A 23,243-nucleotide genomic window follows, 5' to 3' on the forward strand; every position below is an offset into this window, starting at 1 on the left:
GCAAGCCGAAGGCTGTCAAACGCTGCTTGACATTGCTCAGTCCAAACAAAATCACTGTCCTTATAGCAGCTGGAACAGGGGTGCAGCAGTGCAAGCGAAACCCCGTACAAACTTCCTGTAGTACGAGGCCAGGCCCAAGAAACTCTTCAGCTGCTTCTGGTTGAGAGGATTAGGCCAGTCTGCGGCCGCCTGCACTTTCTCTTGCAGGGTGCCGATGCCTTTCGCCCCCCACTTTGTGGCCCAGGAAAGTGACTTCTCTCTGCATGAAATGGCACTTTTCTGGGTGTAGCTGCCATGCACCAGAATGTCGTCCAGGCAAACCAAGCACTGCTGACGGGGAATACCAGACAGCACCCTGTCCATCAACCGCTCAAGGGTGGCAGGGGCATTACAAAGTCCAAAGCTGTGGACCTTGAACTGCCACAGCCCCCTCCCGGTGCAGAAAGCAGTTTGTGGTCTGGCCTCCGGGGGAAGAGGGACCTGGTAATACCCACTGCGGAGGTCCAAGGAAGAGAACCAAGACGACCAAGAGACCAGGTCGAGGGACTCGTCGATGCGGGGGATGGGGTATGAATCCTTCTTGGTGACCCCATTCACCGGCCTGTATTCTGAGCACAGATGCCAGCCACCTGTCTTCTTTGGGATCATGACTATAGGTGCTGCCCCATGGGCTGTCGGAGGGCTCGATGATGTCTGCCTGCCGCAATGTGCAGCATACTCTGCACTGCTTCGTCACAAGCCTGTTGACGGGCCAGGGGAAGTCGGCGAGGACGACACTTGTCGGAGCGCGAGTCCCCTGTATCAATCTTGTGATCTACCAGATGAGTTCAGCCCACCTCCTCCTCACTCATGGCGAAACTGCCCTGGAACTCTAGCAGCAGCTGCCAAAATTGCTCCTGCTGCTTGGGATTAAGGCCGCCACAGTTCTTCCTCCACACCTCCAATACTCCAGTCTGGGGTGACAGGTGCGGAGTTGCCCTGAGTGGGCGTCACCGGGGATAAAGGCAAGGAGGAAGGATTGTTTACAGTTTCTAGGGTACTCACTGGGTGCGTAGGGGTCTCCCAGAAGGTTCAGCAGGGGTATGTATACGGGTAATAGTGATCACAGGCCTCCCTGTGGAAACTCACTGTGCCTGCTTGAAGATCCAGGTGGCAACCAGTCGCCCTCAAAAAGTCCAAACCCAGAATAAACGGGTCCTGCACTTCTGCTATCCACACCGGATGCTGCACTTTAACTCCCCCCACCGACACAGTCAGCATGCCTTTTCCTTTCATAGGTGCCAGCTCTCCCGTGACTGTGAGTAGACGCTCCGCTGTCGGTTCAAATTGAGTCCCACTGGGCAACACATCTGCTCTCACCATGGTTGCTGTCGAGCCTGTGTCCACCAGTGCAGTGCAGGGCACCCCTTCCACAGTGACAGGGACGTAACAGGAATCCCCACCACCAGCACGGCCCACCGCGATGACAGGCTCCAAGCATCTGCTGTCATCTTCTTCAGGAGGGAGTAGAGTCTGGCTCCCCCGGCTGTGCTGTCGGGCTCCTTCCTTGGTTGGGCCCCCCTGGGGGGGTTTTTGGGCCTGGCTCCGCATCTTCCCCTTCATGCGGGCTGCGCGTCGTTTCCCTGGGCCCGGTGTGCCTTGGGGCAGTCTCTGTCCAAATGTCCTGGCTGACCACACCCCCAGCAGACCCTGGTACTTGGCCTGCGTTGCACAGCCGGTGGACCCGCCCCTTTGCTGCTCCTAGCAGCTACACTCCACACATTCTCTCTCTCCACAGCCATCTCCAAGGCCGCCTGCAAGGACTGTGGATGCTGCAGCTGTACCTCGACCCTCAAGTCAGCAGGGAGGAGGGCCCTGATGAATTGATCCCACGCCAGCTCACTCTGCACTCCGGGTGGCATGTGTGCATACGCCCACCGCGTCAGGCTTTCCAAGTCGTTAGCAAGCAGTAGCAGGCATGATAGAGCCTCGTCTGTAGGCACAAAGCTAAGTGTAGTGCTTTAAAGTTCAAATTGGGCATGGAAAGCATCCCAGTCTGACCTACCCGAGTACTTTGGTGTTTTCACGGACGCGGCTGCTACTGCTTGCTGGGCGCTGCCATTGTTGTTTACATCCAGATGGGCGCCGCCATTGTTGTTTTCATCCCGAATGTCAATGGCGCGAAACACTGCTGAGGACGGAGTCATCCGCGCGTCTCTAGCCATCCTCACCGCCGACTCTCTCAGGCGCTCTCTCGCCTCCCGTGCACTCTTGAACTCCGTACTCATGTCCTTCGACCACCCGCATGCTCCATCTTCCTCTCCGTCACTCTTTTCTTGCTTCACTCCCATCCTCCCAAACTCATCCATCTCCACTAGCTCACTGGCTATAACTCCGTGACGCAGTTACGAGCTCCCGTCAGGATAGACGTCCTTCGTTCAAAAAAGTAACTCCACTCCTCCACAATAGGAGTCGGAAAACAGGCCTCAAGTTATTAGGTTTAATAGCTCCTTTGGTAGCATACAAATACAGGTTCATAGGTCACAGGTTACAGGTCGCAGGTTCAACGTGACTCTAGTACTCCACTCACTAACTCACACACGACACAGCAGGGTCAACGTCACACACTCGCCAGCCTTCCCCCTCTGCTCCCACAACCCGCACACCGACCAGCATTACTGTGCAGCTCTGTGATTGGCAGAGAGACTGGGGATGCTTGAGTGACCCACACAGCACCCTATACAAGGTCGCTACAATATTTACTAAACTAAAGCAATAAAGAGAGTAATGTAGGCCTGAGGAGTCGAGGAGGGGAAATGAGAGAAATTAGAAACCTTAAGAGTGTCCGGGATCTCCTCAGCAGGTCCTTCCAGAGTCTATGGCCCTTTCTCATTTCACTAATTTCCCCTCCTCGAATCCTCGGTCCTCCGGTAGTGACCCGGAAATGGATTTCAGCGTGCCATGTTGAAGGACATCTAATTTCTCTAAATGCACTTCGAGGACCGAGGATCGAGCATCGAGGAGGCTCTCTGGAGGAGCTATAATCGAGGATACACTGATGGGTCCTCCACGGATGTATTTCCGGCAGCAGTGATGTTTAAAAGAGGCGTGACGCACAGCCGGAGTTATCTCAGCCAATGACAGCTCTGCACGCACCCCCTGGATATTATTTTATTAACTGCTTTCATCGCGACGTGATGTTTACAGTGAGAACAGCTGTGAGGTCCGTGCAGAAAGCAGAGCAGTTTGTATAATATACATCACTCAGTATAACAGGCCTACATTACTCTCTTTATTTGTATGCTTTAGTTTAGTAGATATCTACAAACAAAGAGTCGATATTTTTCTAAAACCATTTAGTGCTTCACATAATAATATACACGGCTGTATCCTGATATATATGATATGCTTTAGAAGCTGTAGGTGCGTGTTGTACAGTGTGTAGGTGCATGCAAGGCCGTCCCTCCCTACAGGCCGATCATGCAGACTGTGTGTGGGGGGGGGCCTCATCATATAATTTTGCGTGGGGCCTCATGTTGGACAGGGACGGCCCTGGGTGCGCGCGCACGCGCGTGCGTGCGTGCGTGCGTGCGTGCGTGCGTGCGTGCGTGTGTGTGTGTGTGTGTGTGTGCAGATGCGGACAGACAGGTCTCAGTTGGATTGGTGTCCTATGCTTACTTTTAATACTTGTAAATAAAACGTTTGGCCCGTAATTTCATTTCCTCATTGTGGTGACGATAAGTCTGATAGTGTTACGTTATTATGAGAGTGCTCTCATACTTGTTTGAATCTGAAATTGTATATTATATAAATATATAAATATATATATATGTGTGTGTGTGTGTGTGTGTGTGTGTGTGTGTGTGTGTGTGTGTGTGTGTGTGTGTGTGTGTGTGTGTGTGTGTGTGTGTGTGTGTGTGTGTGTGTGTGTGTGTGTGTGTGTGTGTGTGTGTGTGTGTGTGTGTGTGTGTGTGTGTGTGTGTGTGTGTGTGTCCGCATCTGTAGCCTGTTTTTGTCTCATTATACCGCACTGTGAATGACTTAAAAGTAAATATATAAGTCGTCATGAACACATCTGTCCATCAGACAGAGGGCTGCTGTGCCTTCTGTCATCATTAATGGACGTCTCTTTAAAATGACCGCTCAGAGGAGAGGAGTTCTCATTTCTCTAACCGCCTGCTGCTTCCCCTCCTCTCTCCTCGGTTCCCCTCCTCGACTCCTCCGCTCGCATCTCCTGTGGGCGGGACTAAGTCTTGAGGATAGGAGTCGAGGAGGGGAGTCGAGGAGGGGAATTAGATAAATGAAAAAGAGTGGAGAGGCTCTGTGTGCCTTGTGATTTAATCTGAACCATGGAAGGACCAGGAGCAAAGCTTCTGAGAATCTCAGCATGCGAGGGAACATAACGCAATCAAAAGATCAAGCAAGTCCTCTCATCGGTGTGATGTGGTCGTTCAAGTTGCGTTGATCATGTAATTAGTTAAAACAATTATGTAGCCTAAATTATTAACTTGGATGAAAGATAAAGGCGTGTTATCTATGAAGCAACAGTCTTCACAGGTAGATAGTCAGCCACATCAAAACACATAGAGGCTGCCTCCAGGCAGGTATACTAGTGAATCCTCAAACTATTCTGAAAGAAATATGCTGCAGTAAGCACAAAAATCCACACAATGTTTTTAACAGAATGTTGACACAAGGTGGCAGAAGGATTTGCATGACTAATCCCATGACCTTTTACCTTCATTGATCTATAAAATATGTAATCCTTAAAAAAGCTGATATTTGATCAGCTGTGGCTGTGGTCCAGTATGCATGTTCCATAAATTGCCACAACACTTATTTTGTCATTTGATCGTTAAATAAACCAGATGTGGAGCGAAATGACAGAGCTGGTGTCCTCCAACAACAACTACTCCTGCTACCGGAAGGCCTTCAGTGAGTGCCAGGGCTTTAAGACCCCCATCCTGGGGGTGCACCTGAAGGACCTGATCGCAGTGCATGTGGTCTTCCCTGACTGGGGGCATGACAGCAATGAGGTGAACCTGGTGAAGATGCATCAGCTCTACATGACCTTCAACGAGTTGGTGTCCTTGCAGACTGCGGTGGCCCAAGTGGAGCCCAACATGGACCTGATCTACCTGCTGACGGTGAGGGTCCCCCTCCACACATAGAACCTGAGGGGAAGCATTTAATGCTGGCAAAATGTGTGTGCATTTATAAGGAATTGGCCAAATATCACATTTACAACAGAAAAAAATATATGTATCTCTGTCTTTCTCTTTTGTTTCTGTTTCAATTCAACATCAATCATATTCAGCACAACTTCTTCTGAGAGGAAGAGGAGTAAATAGAGTAAGAAGGATTTAAAAACTGTTGTCAAGCATTTTTGTTGCAAAAGATATTTATCAGAATAGTTTTGTTGGTCAAAAAATAAAAGCATTGGCCTGGGTTTAGGACGGAAATGTATTTCGTCTTTTTTGTAACTTGCATAAAACTAATATAAGCCCCCAAAAATAGATGGGTTTAACACCACAGGACAAACCAGAAAAATATATGTTTGACATCGGCTTTTGCTACCTGACACCCAGGACCTGTCACTGCGCTCCAGATCACAAAACATATCCAAAACTACTGTGAAGTGCTCTGTGTATTGGATCTAATAATGGAGAAGCACCACATCAGTGTATTCCAAGAAAAAAGAATCAGTGCTATATATTTCCAACAGTGTGATTAATCAACAGGTAATAGTCTATACATTAAACTAAAGCTTACTGTGTTATACTCAATTGTTTATAGATTAAACTAATGATATCCAAAACCCTTTTGTTTTCAGCTTTCTTTAGACCTTTATTACACCGAAGATGAGATTTATGAGTTGTCATTACTAAGGGAACCACGTAACCACAAATCATTGGTGAGTTTCAGATCGAATGTATTTTGTGTTCAGCTTTGTCCACACTGTGTGCATGCTGGATACACTTTATAGGTATAATAAAATGTTCAGGATTTGCACTGTTTGACAACTTACAATTGTTCATACACTACCTGCCAAAAGTTTGGACACACCTTCAAATTCGAAGTTTTTTATTAAATTTTTAATTAATTATGAAAGAACACATATGGAATTATCTAGTTAACAAAAAAGTGTTGAAAAATCCAAAATATGATTTATATTTTAGATTCTTCAAAGTAACCCCCTTTTGCCTTGATGACAGCTTTGCACACTCTTGGCTTCTCTCAGTCAGCTTCATGAGGTCGTCACCTGGAATGGTTTTCAATTAACACGTGTGCCTTGTCAAGAGTCCATTTGTGGAATGACTTGCCTTCTTAATTTGTCTGGTGACACTCTTGGTGATTTATTCAAAATGCAAGGCACACTTTACCAGCATGGCTACCACAACATTCTGCAGTAGCCATCTAAATATAAATCATATTCTGGATTTCTTTAACACTTTTTTGTTTACTAGATAATTCCATGTGTTCTTTTATAGTTTTGATGTCTTCAGTATAAATCTACAATATAGACAACATTTAAATAAATAAAAAAACTTCTAATGAACACACAGAAGGTGTGTCCAAACTTTTGACTGGTAGTGTATTTGTATTATTTGTCATTTGTTACCCCTTTGGAACTATATAGTGGTGCAGGAACTAAAACCTGTATTTGAATTAGCATTTTACCATTTCATGCTCCTTTGTCTCAAATTAAATAATTGTTCGAATGCCGTTTTGGTTGTTAGCCTGGAATAAGGTTTGTGGTTAACACAAGCTGAAGAGAGTTTCCCGTTTTGTGAAGTGAATTTAAGTGACCGTGAGTAGTTTGTTTACAAAGAAACCTTAGCTTTTTACTTCTCCTATTTGCATTCAGAAATTGGTGTTAATATGTGGAGATTATATCCCAGAGAGTGTATTTACTACATTAATCCAAATCCAAATGAAAAGAACTTGTATTCTTGTCGAGGGAGCCATGGCAATGTTACCACTCTATTAGGAGAATTGGAAATCTAGGTGTGCAACAGATTATTTGCTGAATTTATTCCTGTGTCCGTGTACCTTGTCCTTCCTCACAGCCTACCTCTCCAACAACTCCCAACAAGCCCCTGGTCCCTCTGGACTGGGCCTCCGGGGTCCCCACCAAACCGGACCCCTCTGTGGTCAACAAACACATCAGGAAGGTGGTGGATGTGAGTGGACGACACACCTCTTCGAATTATACCTACAGAATGCATTGATTGGAAAGATGTAGAGAAGTGTGTGTGTGTGTGTGTGTGTGTGTGTGTGTGTGTGTGTGTGTGTGTGTGTGTGTGTGTGTGTGTGTGTGTGTGTGTGTGTGTGTGTGTGTGTGTGTGTGTGTGTGTGTGTGTGTGTGTGTGTGTGTGTGTGTGTGTGTGTGTGTGTGTGTGTGTGTGTGTGTGTGTGTGTGTGTGTGTGTGTGTGTGTGTGTGTGTGTGTGTGTGTTTTAATGTATTTTTCTCGTCATTGGGAAGTCTGTGTTCAGGAATTATGACCATGACCATGATGGCTATATCTCTCAAGAGGACTTTGAGAGCATTGCTGCTAATTTCCCCTTCCTGGACTCCTTCTGCGTTCTGGACAAAGATCAGTGAGTGTACATGTTCAAATAATTCACTTCAGTATTAACTACACTTTTAACTGTAGTTTTAGTCCATCGCAGTTGTCACGATTCTTATGTCATGTCACGGTTTTAGTTTGATGTGTCTGGTAATGGGTGTTTTGCTGTTCTGTTCTCCCTGTCATGTTTTCCTCCTTGTGTATTGTCTGGTCCTTCTCCCTGTGTTTTCCTCCCTGTCGTTAGTTTCCCTGGTGTGTCTAATTGTCTGATTGTGTTCACCTGGAGGCGTGTGGTGCAGTGGGTTGTGCTTTGGTGTTCGGATCAGGGGGTCACAGGTTCAAACCCCACTGCAGTCAGCATGTCGTTGTGTCCCTGGGCAAAACACTTCACCTCAAATTGCTTCTGTGGGGATTGCCCACAGTATTGAGTATTGAGTATGTAAGTCGCTTTGGATAAAAGTGTTCATGTTTCCCTTGTGTGCCTCCTGTGCTCATCAGCACCAGCCCCACCCCTGATTCTCCCCACCTGTGTCTTGTTATCCTGTGTTTAAATTCCCCTGTCTCCCAGTGTTCAGTGTCAGTTCGTCTTGTCTCTTGCCATAGTCAGGTCTATGCTCTCTTTGTGCTCTTGAAAAGTTTGGTTCCTCACTACTTGAGCGATTTCATTTTGTTCTCAATTTTTGGCATCTCAACCTGAGATTCAATGGTGACCTTTTTTTGTTCATCTTGGTGTATTTTGGAAAAATAAAGTATCTTACCAATACTTTGCCTCTGTCTCCCGGGTCGTGCAATTGGGTCCTACATCCTGAGTGTCTGAGTTCATAACAGAACAAACTGACCATTCTGGACCCAGCTGACCCAAAAACGCTTCATGCCGCCCTGTCAGAACGAGGCGAGAAGATTTTTCACCACGAGGAACAGCTGGGCATAGCCAACCAGGGAATAAAACAGCTGGTAGGATGCCAGGCAGAGTTTCAGGAAAACGTCTCTACACAGATGCAAGTACTGGCTGCACAGATGAATCATTTTTTCACTCACCTACAGACTGTTCCAGTACCGTCCCCAGCAGCCATGGTTCCGGCTTCACTACAGGCCCTAGTAGCCATGGTCCCGACTCCAGTTTCGCTTCCAGTACTGGCTCTTCGGCCGATGCCAGCTTCCTGTGTCCTGTCGGCTTACCGACCATCTCGAGTCTCCTCTCGAGTCCCCTCTCAAGTCACCTCTCGTGTTCCCTTTCAAGTCTCCTCTCGAGTCCCCTCTCGGGTCACCTCTCGAGTTCCCTCTCAAGTCTCCTTTCAAGTCACCTCTCGAGTCCCCTCTCAAGTCCCTACCCAATGTCCTGGTCCGTTGGAGGTTCCGCTGGGGGTCCTGCCAACCCTATGTCCTGTCCCGTTGGGGGTCCCGCCGACTACTCTTCTGCCAGGGGTCCTGCCAACCCTGTGTCCTGTCCCGTTGGGGGTCCCGCCAACGACTCTTCTGCTGGGGGTCCTGCCTATTCCATGTCCTGTCCCGTTAGGGGTCCCGCCAACGACTCTTCTGCCGGAGGTCCTGCCAACCCTATGTCCTGTCCCGTTGGGGGTCCCGCCGAGACCTGCTCCGCCGAGTTTCCTGCCAACACAGTGTCCTGTCCTGTTTCGGGTCCCATCGACACCAGCCCTTGCTCCGTCGTGGGTCCCACTGACACCAGCCCAGGTTCCCTCTAGGGTCTCGTCTACGCCTGACCCGCCAGGGGTTCCACCAGCTCCTGCCCGTCCTTGTGCCCGGCCTCCTGAGTTCCCCAGCGGCCTTCGCCCTCGAGCCCGGTCTCCTGAGTTCCCCAGCCGAGGACTCCACCATGAACTCTGCCTTGCCCCCGGGCCGTCCGCCCGAGAACTCCATCATGGGCTCTGCCTTGTCCCCATGCCGTCCGCCCGAGATACCCATCATGGACTGTGCCTTGCCTTTTTTTCCGGACGTCTGGAATCCGTCCCTTGAGGGGGGGGTTCTGTCACGATTCTTATGTCATGTCACGGTTTTAGTTTGATGTGTCTGGTAATGGGTGTTTTGCTGTTCTGTTCTCCCTGTCATGTTTTCCTCCTTGTGTATTGTCTGGTCCTTCTCCCTGTGTTTTCCTCCCTGTCGTTAGTTTCCTTGGTGTGTCTAATTGTCTGATTGTGTTCACCTGTTTCCCTTCTGTGTCTCCTGTGCTCATCAGCACCAGCCCCGCCCCGGATTGTTCCCACCTGTTTCTTGTTATCCTGTGTTTAAATTCCCCTGTCTCCCAGTGTTCAGTGTCAGTTCGTCTTGTCTCTTGCCATAGTCAGGTCTATGCTCTATGCTCTCACTACAGATGTAGCGATTCATTTCAGACAGTTTGGAAAAGCGAGGGCCGTGATTGGTACGTGATCTGCCTTCGCTCAAGGGAAAACCTCCAGCTTGACTTGAGACCGCCCCCGTGATAGATAAATATAATTATAATGAAGCCAGCTGCAATGGATCAATGATCCACCAGGGGGTGCAGTGGAGTTCCACACTGGAGCTCATGTGAAATAAAGTGAGATACAGTATGCTGGATGTACAGCGGAACTTTGTTAAGATCCATATGTCACGGATATCATACTACTGTGCTAAATAAGAGACATGTAATCATTTACAAAACATCACCATGTTGTTATTTAACAAAAATAATTTTGTTATTCGAAAAAAACGAACGGGAGGAAATGCAGCCCGGCTCTCGATTTTTAATCCTAATTTAATCATCATCTTCACCACGATCATTTATGTTTATGTTCGCCGAATTGACATGAAATCACTGACACATATGAATATACTGTATTCAACTTCATTAAAACGTTATTAACGTGCCTAAACTCAGTAATTCACCAAAAATATGTATATTTTAATGGAGTTTCGTCGGTCGATCAGGATCCCAAAGTGTAGCGGAGGGATCCTCATCTGGATGAAGGGTGTTATTTTCCCCATAAAGAACAAGTCGCTGCAAATTATCCCGCTTATTACATGGCCACATTCTCAACAAAGTAACGACATGACTCCCAATATTAATTGAAATGCTTTTATGGATTTAGAATTTTTTTTTATTGATTTAAAAAATAGTTGTATGTATTGATTTAAATTCACATGCATCCGCTAAGAAAAATAGTCCGTTGTTACAGTTTTTTAAACAGTCTGAATGAAACGGCAGCTCTCAGCTGTGTATTTACACAACTAATGGCCCATCAACCACAGCTCTCTCCCCCACTCCCCCCCTGATCTTTCTTCTCCAGCAGCTAAATTAACAGTAGGTTACTCTGAGGGACCATAGACTGTATGTGACAAGCTTACAGTTAGTGACGTAACAACACCATAAAAGCTGGTGGGTTGAAAGCAATACGGGAGGTAAAAATAACTACAATAATTGTGACTTATTTATTGTGGCTTTTATGTTTTTAGGTATAACATTTTATGTAATTCAGGCTTATAGTTCACCCTTCTCTAAAAGCCTTCAACAATGACAATATTCATTGTAATTTAATAAATCCTTCCAACACACATTGTAAAAAATAGCCTACTGTAAGTTAAGAAATAATTTCAATATGTACATCTTCTGATGTAACAACAATAACATTATAAATAGTAACATAGCTGAACATGGTATTGCACATTTAGCTTTGAGTGTTACTGACCTGAGATGTTTTTATTACATGAATTAAGGTGACTGAGGCTTTTTAACTTACAGGGATGCAAACTCATCAGGTATGAAAAAGGTGACAAGGATCCGAGCCCCCGGCTCCCCCACCCCACAGAATGACAGAGGATTTTAGCAGTCAGAACAACTAAAGCAGCAGTGTTAATAATAACAGAAACGCCAAAGAGTCACATCTAATAGAAATATATAAAAGCATTTATTTTAAATTGTGGAGCAGTCAGTTTATAATTTTGGCAGCACTGTTGAACATTTTGAAAATGTATTTTCAGGCCTCTGTGCAAGGCTTAAGTCTTTTTATCTTTATAGCCACATGGTGTAAAGTAACTAAGTTCATAAACTCAACAAGTACTATACTTGGGCACAATTTTGAGATACTTGTACTTTATTTAAGTATTTCAATGTTTTGCTACTTTGTTCTTCTACTCCACTACAGTTCAGAGGTACATGGTGTACTTTGACTCCACTACATGTATTTAATACCTTTAGTTACTTCACAGATCTGGATTAATTAAGTGAAATATAATCAAGTGTTAAATCAGACTTTAGTTCCACCTGGAGTAAATCCACAAGCTACCCTGTCGTATACAAAGTCATTCAAACTAGCTGCACCTTTAGCAGCTTTGAGAACACTTTCATAATCAATCATTATAAAACATATCATATCTATTATTCTGAAATGGACCAATCTGCACAATGACTACTTTTACTGTCGCTACTTTCACTATATTTTGATGATAATACTTTTCTACTTTTACTTGAGGAACATTTTGAATGCCGGACTTTTACTGTAACAGAGTATTCCTACACTCTGGGACTATTACTTTTAGTCAAGTACAAGATCTGAGTACTTCTACTTTTACTCAAGTACAAGACCTGAGTACTTCTACTTTTACTCTAGTACAAGATCTGTGTGCTTCTACTTTTACTCAAGTACAAGATTTGAGTACTTCTACTTTTACTCTAGTACAAGATCTGTGTGCTTCTACTTTTACTCAAGTAGGCTACAAGATCTGAGTACTTCTACTTGTACTCAAGTACAAGACCTGAGTACTTCTACTTTTACTCAAGTACAAGATCTGAGTACTTCTACTTTTACTCAAGTACAATATATATACTTATACCACCTCTGTGTATAGCCTATGAAAAAAACTATTAGAAATAGAAGGCTAAAGCTAACGTTAGCAGATAGTGACAATGTATGCTAGCTAGCTAGCTAAACGATTCCTTAAATAATATTGCCACAGAAAAACTTTTCAGTTCACATCACGCTCTGCCGCTCCGACAGGGAGCTCTGCTCTGAACACCTGAACAGCCCGTTCTAACAGCTGTTCACCAGCGGTCCAGTCTGTGACCCAGTGACTCCGGACACACAGTTAATATTAACGAACGCACCCGTAGATAATGTAGCTGCTGAAGCTAGACCATCATATCGGAGCAGCAGAGCCTTATTATACATCCATGAGCAGAGCCGACAGGCAGGAAGACTCGAGCACACAGCTCGTACTTCATTATAATATATAAAAAAAGAACACCATGCGTGTCATGATGGCACATAACAGCTCACGGCCGCAGATTACTCCGGGTCCCAGCCCCCCCATACCCCAAAAATATTTGTATTGCAGATCTACATGAATCACACAAACGACTTATTTTGGATTCAAAACGGCAAATTTCGCCGAAAGGTGACAAGTTTGCATCACTGAACATAGACAGAGCACAACTGAAACATAACATCTGAAACGATGTAACAACATAATACACTTGTGGGGCTGCTTGGGATGTGAGGAGTGAGGGACACGGTTTAGAACGGGCATGTCGCCTGGCAGGACAAGAGAGTGTGTGCACCAGTCTGCCTTGATCTATGAATTCATGTCCGTGACACTCACTGCTGCCCACAGCTGTTTTATAGAAGGAAATTCCTTCACTTCATGAAAGTGTTTTAACCACACACACCTCTACTACACACACATGACGGGTGTTATTTTCCCCATAAGGAACAAGTCGCTGCAAATTATCCCGCTTATTACACGGCCAAATTCTCAACAAAGTAACGACATGACTCCCAATATTAATTGAAATGCTTTTATGGATTTAGAAAATGTTTTTATTGATTTAAAAAATAGTTGTATGTATTGATTTAAAAAATAGTTGTATGTATTGATTTAAATTGACATGCATCCGCTAAGAAAAATAGTCCGTTGTTACAGTTTTTTAAACAGTCTGAATGAAACGGCAGCTCTCAGCTGTGTATTTACACAACTAATGGCCCATCAACCACAGCTCTCTCCCCCCCTCCCCCCTTGATCTTTCTTCTCCAGCAGCTAAATTAACGGTAGGTTACTCTGAGTGACAAGCTTACAGTAAGACACAACACTGTCATTGCAAGTGACCCTCAGTTAGTTGACTTTTATGTTCAACTGCTAAATTCGTTACTGATAAAAAAGGGCTTCTACTGTACCTAATTACCTTAACACTAGAACCGCCAGAGGTTTTTGTATAGGCCTACCTAAACCTGTCAAATCCCGCTATTAGAATGCAATTTTTAACAACATAGGGTGCTACATAACACACTTTCAGGAAAAGTCAGGGACTGGGAGACTTTAATATTTTATTGAAAAAAAGTTACATTGCACACACACAACACACATCACACAAATTGACCCGATTGGCGGTTCTAGTATTAAATAAACTCACTAATTAAGGAAACCAGTTCAATACGCATTATTCTTATTCTTATCATTCTTTATGAGCGCAGAAATAGTCTTAAAATCAGATCTGTTTTTTAAATGAAATCTGACGGCAGGCAGTTAGCTCTGATCACCTATGACAAATGCGCCGCACCTAATCGCTGGCCATTCAGCCACAGACACTGTTCGAAATGGGGGGGAGCTAGGAGGAGCTTGGCTCCCCCGAAGAGGGAGGGAGCTCCCCTGAAGGCTGACTTTGAGATAAATAGGGGGAGCCCAAAACAATCGTGCATATTTGTGTCACACAGATTAGAAATGTTGAGTTTCTGTAAATAACAGTTCTTGAAATAAATAATAGTTATTGTTCATTACAGTTTCTGAATATTTTTTTTATATTTGTGAATATGTCTGGGTGTTGCCATCTGTATGTGGCGGCGCTGCATTCTTACTTACGTTGCTATGATTATGGCGGTGATGCCGGCGCGGTATTTGAAATGTTCATATTGATATTTTTTTAACTCTGGCTGTGTAATAAAAAAATATGGCAAAACGAAAACAGCCAAGCGTCACAGCTTTTGGATTCACAAGCAAAGAAGCGAAGGAGTCTAAAAATGACAACGTGAACGGATCACAACTTTTAGTTGGCCGGCTGTAAGCGGCGTTAGGGTCGAGTTTGACAGCTCCACACCGAGGGAGAAGCCTGCCGATGCGGAGCCTGAAGAGGCTTCAACAACGGCCACATCCGCCGGCATAGTGACACCGTCTGTATTAGTAGAAGAGTGTTTTTATAGTAATTGATCGCATCCGCGCTGCTGCGCCAGTCAACAGAGCGTGCGTGTGACATATTTAGTAGCAGGATGTGCTCTGAAAAATAGGGCTCCCCGAAAGCAAATGGTTAATTCGAAAACTGACAGAGCTCCCTCTATACAAATCAAACTGTAGAAGGTGTGAAAGCACCTATTGTTTTAAATAATGGTCGGAATGTGACCTTCTGAATTACCGTGGGACAGCACATTCTAAACTAAAATGTTCAATCAATAAAGTAACATCTTATCTTATCTTAATAATATCTTCATATTAATAATAATAATAAATCATACAGTATGTGTCCGAAAGGGAGCAGGAGGAAGCAAACACAAAAATATACTGCATATTAAAGCAAACGATTGTAAAGGTTAAAGTATGAGCATAACAAATAAAGAAGTGTAATGTAAACATTTGCATTATAATTATGATTATTTAATATATAAAGACTATATATTATTGAATTACAAGATTAGATATACTTTAGTTGATCTAAAATATTGATGTGTTCAAATGGTCTTCAAAACACAACTGAAAGTCCATGGAACTTGTCTTTCTGTATTTGTGAATGAAGCGCCATCTCCTGGTTAAAACCTGAAATTGAAAATCTGGCAACGCCCTCTTGGAAAATAGTGGGAGGGCTTAACATTCCTCTATACTGGTCTTTGGCTGGTGGTAGGCAGGAAGCTGTAAGCTGGAGTCCGAAATTCAGTGCTCCATCTGTACGTGAGCGACTTCATTTTGTTCTCAATTTTTGGCATCTCAACCTGAGATTCGATAGTGACCTTTTTTTGTTCATCTTGCTTTTTTGGAAAAAATTAAGTATCTTACCAATACTTTACCTCTGTCTCCCGGGTTGTGCAATTGGGTCGTACATCCTGATTGTCTGAGTTCATAACAGCAGTCAAAGCATGCAACACAGTTTAACCTCATTTCCCAGTGGATGCTGGGTAGCGTAGCTACTTTCCAAATAATGGAACATTTCTAGTTTCAAGCTTGTTTTTAAAAAAACAGAAGTGATCTGCATCAAGAATGCTGTTCCCCAGCCACAACCACTCTTTCTTATTGTGGTGTGATAACCTTCACCACATAACAATGAGTTCAGTGGCTTTAGAGTAGCTGTAGCTTACAGTGACTTTAAGATGAGCTCCTTCAGAATCAAATGTGTAAAAACTGGTATTGGAATTGCTTTAATATAAAAAAAAATTCTCATATTAGATGGAAAGGTGGGAACACTTCTTTGCTCTGTAATTTTAGTTTAATCTCCTGGATAAATAATATGATAATAATAATGTATCTAAAGATCTTCTCTAATGTCCTGCTCACTGTCTTGTCTTTCTTTCTCTATTCCTTGTCTTCCTCTCAGAGACGGATTGATCAGTAAGGACGAGATGATAGCGTATTTCCTCCGGGCCAACCCACTGCTCCAGTGTAAGATGGGTCCAGGTTTCATCCACAACTTCCAGGAGATGACATACCTGAAGCCCACCTTCTGTGAACATTGTGCTGGATTTGTGTGTATCTCCAACATTCTGTCACTGTAATTTGCATGCCCTCTTTTCTTCTCTTAGCAATAAACAGGCAAATATTGTAATTATTGTAAATATTGCAAATATTGTAATTAGTGACCGGCCTGCATTAAGACCACATATGGGTCATGACACGTGTCCAGTTCAGCCACAGACTGGATCTCTCTGCTTGGTTGGATTATATTACTAATGGCCTGGTACATGTGTAGTTTTCAGCAACAGTGCCTGGTTATTGAGTTCTCACAGATGTCATGACTAGGCTTTTGGAACATGCCTCCATGCTTTTATTATTCTTATGTTATGTTTTGTGCTTTCTGTTCCTAATTCCCATTCTCTACATTTCTGGACCTGCAGCTGTGGGGAATCATCAAACAGGGCTACAAGTGCAAAGGTATTGTTTCATTGCATTCGTCTGTAAAGACCATAAACACAACATGCAACTTACTGTTATTACTGCAATGTAATGTAAAAAGGCCGTTATTCTATTGAAGCCAACAGAGTTAAACACAGAAAACAGCCATTACGAAAGAAAAGTCAATTAAGGCTCATCTTGCGGCCTACAGTATATCCAGTATATTTTAAATGTATGCAATATTAAATAGGACATATTATTCAGATTTTCAGGTTCATATCTGTATTTTGTGCATCTAATGTGACATGATTATAAGCTTTAATGTTCCAACTAGGGCTGTCAGTCGATTAAAATATTTAATCGCGATTAATCGCATGATTGTCCATAGTTAATCGCGATTAATCGCACATTTTTTATCTGTTGACAAATATTCTCATGAATATTAAACACAACAACCTCTGAACATTACAAATATTCGCCTCAATCCAATCTGGAACCGTGTGTGTGTTTGTGTGTGTGTGTGTGTGTGTGTGTGTGTGTGTGTGTGTGTGTGTGTGTGTGTGTGTGTGTGTGTGTGTGTGTGTGTGTGTGTGTGTGTGTGTGTGTGTGTGTGTGTGTGTGTGTGTGTGTGTGTGTGTGTGTGTGTGTGTGTGTGTGTGTGTGTGTGTGTGTGTGTGTGATCGTTGGAGCTATGTGCAACTCAAGGCATATGCTCGAACGGGAGCTGCCTGGACGCTGCAATCATGTTGCGCCAACACACTCTCACTCCATAATCGTCCAGGAGCGACGTTTGGTCAGGGTGGCTTGCAGTTGTGACGCTCCTAGGCTCCTTCAGCTTCATAAAGGGACGCAAATAGCTTTCAACTGATTGCGATGTATTCCCATCTGCGGCGGGTTTTGACGCTCATGGAAGCACGGCATTTGTTTGTGTCGGCTGCCCTTAAAGGCAATGTGACCGTCCATTCCCATTGGATAACGGAGAATTGTACACCCGGAAGTAAGTATTCCCCTTACTGTCGATTGTTTTTACAGTGATATCTGCACTACTCATCGACTAAAAAATACCAGATTATCCTTGTTAATTACACAACATTGATTGGTTTAAATTGTGTGCAATGCTTTTGTATTTTTCCCCTTCGATTCGGAGAAACAAATATTTTTTCGGAGTAAAGGATGGCAGAAGACACTACACTACCCAGAATCCCCAGCTATCGTTTAGGACTACACCATGTGCTCTGTATGAAAAACCCCGTTTTTTTTCACCATTCATTCCAATGGCTGGCGTCTATGTCACGTGATCTTCAAATTTCTCCCTGCAGAAAAAAAAAACATGGCCGAACTTTGTTTTATTCTCGTTGGAAAATGCCTAAGTTTAAAGTTCGTTTGGCCATTAAAATGTGTTTTGATGTCATTTGATGCGAGAAATATGAGTTGTTATTTCCGATTATGCTTGCAGTGGATGTAGATGATCTTTAGTTTGCTAGTTATTACGAAGATGACTTCAGGAAATTGCGTCCATAGAACGTTTTCATTGTTACCAAGGTGGTTGCTAGGGACGTTGCTATCGATATTATTTCTGTTATGTTGTGTAACTGTTTAATGGTGTTATCTTTATTGTTACCCCCTTCCCTGTCAACGTATAGTGTTGGTCCACAGCGCAAACGTATTAGTTTAACACTAGAACCGCCAGAGGTCGCTGTATACCTAAAACCGCCAACGGGTCAAATGTACCCACTATTGATTTGCAAGGTACAATGTTCTTTTATTTATCATACAGAACAGTGAGTTTTGATCGCACAGGGATGACATTTATAACAATAGAATCTGTGGACTCTCAGCTTTTCATATGATATAGTTTGTGCAGATAGCATGAAGTATAAAATATCGCTACAAGTGCTGATTTAAACGCTTGGTGTTAGACTTGTGTTTTGTTTAGGTACAAATCTCTCAATCTCTCTCTACCTATCTATAACTATCTATCGATCCATCTGTAATGTTCTGTTCTATGGACATATAATTGTCTACATAAACAGACGACGCAGACTACTTCTCTCATTCCGAGTGTCCATCTTTATTCAACTGGCACGTAACCTGCACACATGCATTACGTCCTCAACGTGAGCTCAGTCATCCAAGATCTTGTATTCTCCAAGATGTTACAATATCTATAACTATCTCTCTCTCTCTCTCTCTCTCTCTCTCTCTCTCTCTCTCTCTCTCTCTCTCTCTCTCTCTCTCTCTATCTATCAATATATCTATCTATCTCTCTCTATCTATCTCTCTATCTATAAGGAACCGCAGTAGACAAAAGGCGTTGCTATAGCAACACGTCATGTTTACGCTGCATTTTCTATGAGGTAAATATTACCCGCTGGCGGATATGGGTATAAATGGCAATTTATTTGGCGATTTTTTCAATCTGACTTCCTGTTGACAATTTTTAACAACAGAGGGTGCTATATAACACACTTTCAGGAAAAGTCACGGACTGGGAGACTTTAATATGTTGTGGAAAAAAAGTTACATGCAATAAAAAAACAACTGCAGGTAAGATTTACCCGTTGGCGGTTCTAGTGTTAACAAAATCCGCATCTAAAGATACGTTATTTTCCCCTGTGCAATTCCAGTCTCACATCTCACATCACATCGTCATTAACAAATACCGGAAACAGACCGAAAACATTTAAAAGAAAAATAATAATACTTTATTCCGAGTGTGCTTGCTTTTCTCTTTGAAAATCATCACATAACGGCATTGTAATACACGGGTCGGCTGCATTAAATATTACATATCTGCCGTAGTTCTCTATTTATAGAGCCCTGATGAGAAGACTTCTAGACAAACAGGAAGAACTTCCGCCAACACTGAAAACGTTACGTGGATCATAAATATATCAGGAATTAAACAATATATTACATTTATTTTCACACAATACGACTCCTTGCAGGATCAACACTAATTCGGCTGACTTTTATATTTGATCCAATTGGTAGATAGGCTGTATTTACACCATAAAGGTGCACAGCTGATAGAAAGGGACACCTGGTGGTTAAAGCATGTTATTAAATTTCATTATTTTTATTATTAGATATTAATAGGATCCCTATAAAGTATATTCATTACTCGTTATTCTCTACTAATAGTTAATTAAAGACTGTATACAATGACTATTTTGCACATCCCTTTCAAGATTTCAAGATTTTCTAAGGTTTATTGACATATCATATTCACAAACGGTGTAGTTATGCAATGAATGAAAAACTTGGGTCGCAGGTTCCTCAATAGTGCATTACAAGACATCTATCAATATTTGTGCATACCTCCAGCAATGTTAACTATGTTGAAGCACTTATTTTAACTGATATTATACATATGTATTATACTCTTATAGGATGTATATAGATATTTCATCTCCGGCCTTGTCAGGTATTGAACAATCAATAAATAAAGAACACAGAATTATTAAATATAAAACACAGAATTTGTGTGATTATACTAAATGATTTACAAATAAACACCACTGCATATTTACAACTGTTACACACGCTGATGTAACGCAAATGTTTCCAACTTGGGGTCAATAAAGTATATCTTATCTTAAGATGATCAATGGCTACTGCCATATTTGCAAAATGTGCCTCTGAACCTTGACAAGTGCACGTTTCAGGCTTATCAATTAAGGTAATGTAATGTAATGTTATCAATGAACAACAGGAGGGGTCATAGACATAAGACCAGCTGTTAAATAAAGCTCTTCTGACCTTGACTGGAATGTTGGTATATATTAATGCTGCCCATTTTTGGCACAAGCAATTTTCTCCCATTTATTAATTATATGTTTTACATTTTGAGTGTTTCCTATCCCCTAAACCTCCAGGGATCTACACAGTTTAATACTGGCAACTTTTTATAATGGGAAATACGAAAACGTCTTTTAAAACTACAACTCCCAGTAGAGACGTGCCATAGATAGAGAACATGTTGCAAAACACAATAGCCAGCATGTGTAGTTCTGGGGACGGGGTGGGGGACGGGGGGACGAGGTGGACCCGTTCAAATCCAGTTTTGGACAGTCTCCCATGGTTCCATCCCATTTCAAGTGCTGTTCGACGCTCGGCGTAACCCTCGGAGCACACTCTCCAATCACAGAGCTTGAGGACTATCACAGGGTTTGTCAAGCGAAGCGGAGAGAATACTTACTTCCGGGTGTAATATTCTTTAAAGCAAATGAGCTGCTCCGACCCTCTGCCCTGACGGACTCCAACTTGTGTTTATTAATCAAACAAATAAATAAACAAAAGGATAATTATGTGTTATTGTTGAGTAAATGGAGAATTGCACAGGGGAAAATAACGTAGGCTATCTATGCCACAATTTTAGAGGCGGATTTTGTTAAACTAATACGTTTGCGCTGTGGACCAACACTATACATTGACGGGGAAGGGGGTAGCAATAAAGATAACACCATTAAACAGTTACACAACATAACAGAAATAATATCGATAGCAGCGTCCCTAGCAATAATAATAAAAGACATTAAGAAAAACGCATTTTAAACGGTCATTAAAAAGCAACACAATCTACCTGCATTGCATTACTCTAAACGTGTAATAACGTGCTTTAACCAGTAGGTGGTTTGGGTTAAAAAGCTGCCAAGTTTACAGTGTTAACAAAATAAAATATACTGCTGTTTCTGGTTTAGTTTACGACCGATATATTTAGTTATTGTTTTGATATTTGTAACACAAAAGCGATGGAAAAAACCCACAGCAACACAGAAAAGACGGTCTTAACATGACCCAGCGGTCTAGTAGTTAATAAAAAACAATAATACAATAATATCAAAACAAAATATTACTACTAACTTTATTGTGAAATTCAAACTGAACGGTAAAAGAATAGTTTCCGGTCTATTCTGAGCCCGATCTCTGTAGATAAATAAAAATAAAGAACTACGACAGATGTGTAATATATTTAATGCAGCCAAACCATTTATTACAATGCATTCATGTGATGACTTTCAAAGAGTAAAGCAAGCACTGTTGAATAAAGTATGATTTTATCTTTTACGAAACGTTTTTTTTCATATGGAATGCAGTTGGAGGTCAACCAATCACAGAGCTTGAGAACTAATCACGGGGTTTGTCAAACAGAGCACATGGTGTAGTCCTAAACGATAGCTGGGGATTCTGGGTAGTGTAGTGTCTTCTGCCATCCTTTACTCCGAAAACATATTTGTTTCTCCGAATCGAAGGGGAAAAATACAAAAGCATTGCACACAATTTAAACCAATCAATGTTGTGTAATTAACAAGGATAATCTGGTGTTTTTTAGTCGATTAGTAGTGCAGATATCATTGTAAAATCAATCGACAGTAAGGGGAATACTTACTTCCGGGTGTACAATTCTCCGTTATTCAATGGGAATGGACGCTCATATTGCCTTTAAGGGCAGCCGACACAAACGAATGCCGTGCTTCCATGAGCGTCAAATCCCGCCGCAGATGGGAATACATTGCAATCAGTTGAAAGCTATTTGCGTCCCTTTATGAAGCTGAAGGAGCCTAGGAGCGTCACAACTGCACGGCACGGGACCCTGACCAAACGTCGCTCCTGTACGATTATGGAGTGAGAGTGTGTTGGTTGCGCGCACTATCCGTGCTGAGTGTGCTGAATTTTCCCACTATGTCCCACTGTCTGGCTACCTGCATAAAGTAAAGTGCTCTGCGCAGTTGTCGGCGAAATATCCCTCCTCTGTTTTCATTTAAACAGCTCCTTTTATCCGTTAGCGCAGCTAGCTAGCACCAGATGCTAACAACAACAACAATACACGTAAGGTCTCTCTCTCGCGCCACACATACACACACCCTCCCGGTCCTCCCGATGGCCAGTCGGTGCCTGCCATTGAGCGTGGAAGTGTGGTCTGCCGCAAGCGGACGGCAGGAGTTGGGCTGTCAGCATCAGCTTGTAGATGGTATTTTAAACTCGATGCACTCTGAAACTATGGGGCGGCCGAGGACAAAAAATACACATGCGTTAATCGCGTTAAAATAATTAGTGCCGTTAATTTTTTTTTGCATTAACGCATTATTAACTTGACAGCCCTAGTTCCAACATTTCTTTATTTTTCTCATACTGCCTGTGATGCAGCACCTCTTTTCACACCGTCTGAAATTAGGAATGAGCCTTTTTCACACTGTCTGAAATGAGGAATGAGCCTATCACCTACAAAGTGTTTGAGCGCAAGCCAATAGAATCTCGAGTGTTACATAGTGATATCACTATTTTACGGAAATAAAACCGTTGACATGCACAAAAACTTATATAACACACTACAGGAAAGGGAAGACCACAAAGATATAAAGGACCCATTCTGTCTGGCAAAATGTTTGTTAATGCTTGTATATTCCTTTTCAGTTCCATTCACAAATTGTCAATTCGATGTAGTAGTTTCAATACTGTTACCGCATTGTCTGTCAGCCATTTTTATTGTTTTAGGATTGTTGTCCTGCTGGAAGAACAATTTACAACCAAGCTGCACATTTATTTTTAGCTGATGTCTTGAAATGTTCCTTCAGGAAATGCAGATACTTTTCCCTCCTCGTGATGCCATTGATTTTCTGGAGTGCAACAGT

The 23,243-nt window shown here is 42.8% G+C and overlaps 1 protein-coding gene across 8 annotated transcripts in view; it reads left to right on the forward strand.

Annotated features, from left to right (window-relative positions):
- The window catches only part of rasgrp3 (RAS guanyl releasing protein 3 (calcium and DAG-regulated)), a 144,204-nt gene that overhangs the window by 112,179 nt on the left and 8,782 nt on the right, over positions 1-23,243 (forward strand). For 7 of the 8 annotated variants that reach the window (XM_079689268.1, XM_079689271.1, XM_079689266.1 and 4 more), the window contains 6 exons: positions 4,848-5,126; positions 5,813-5,893; positions 7,050-7,163; positions 7,467-7,582; positions 16,094-16,241; positions 16,611-16,647. In XM_079689268.1, coding sequence (XP_079545394.1) covers positions 4,848-5,126; positions 5,813-5,893; positions 7,050-7,163; positions 7,467-7,582; positions 16,094-16,241; positions 16,611-16,647 — 775 coding nt within the window. The remainder of the gene's footprint in view (positions 1-4,847; positions 5,127-5,812; positions 5,894-7,049; positions 7,164-7,466; positions 7,583-16,093; positions 16,242-16,610; positions 16,648-23,243) is intronic. The other variant, XM_079689272.1, reaches the window with a different exon arrangement.

This window comes from Notothenia rossii, assembly GCF_949606895.1.
Source record: "Notothenia rossii genome assembly, chromosome: 6".
In the NCBI taxonomy this organism is placed as follows: Eukaryota; Metazoa; Chordata; class Actinopteri; order Perciformes; family Nototheniidae; genus Notothenia; species Notothenia rossii.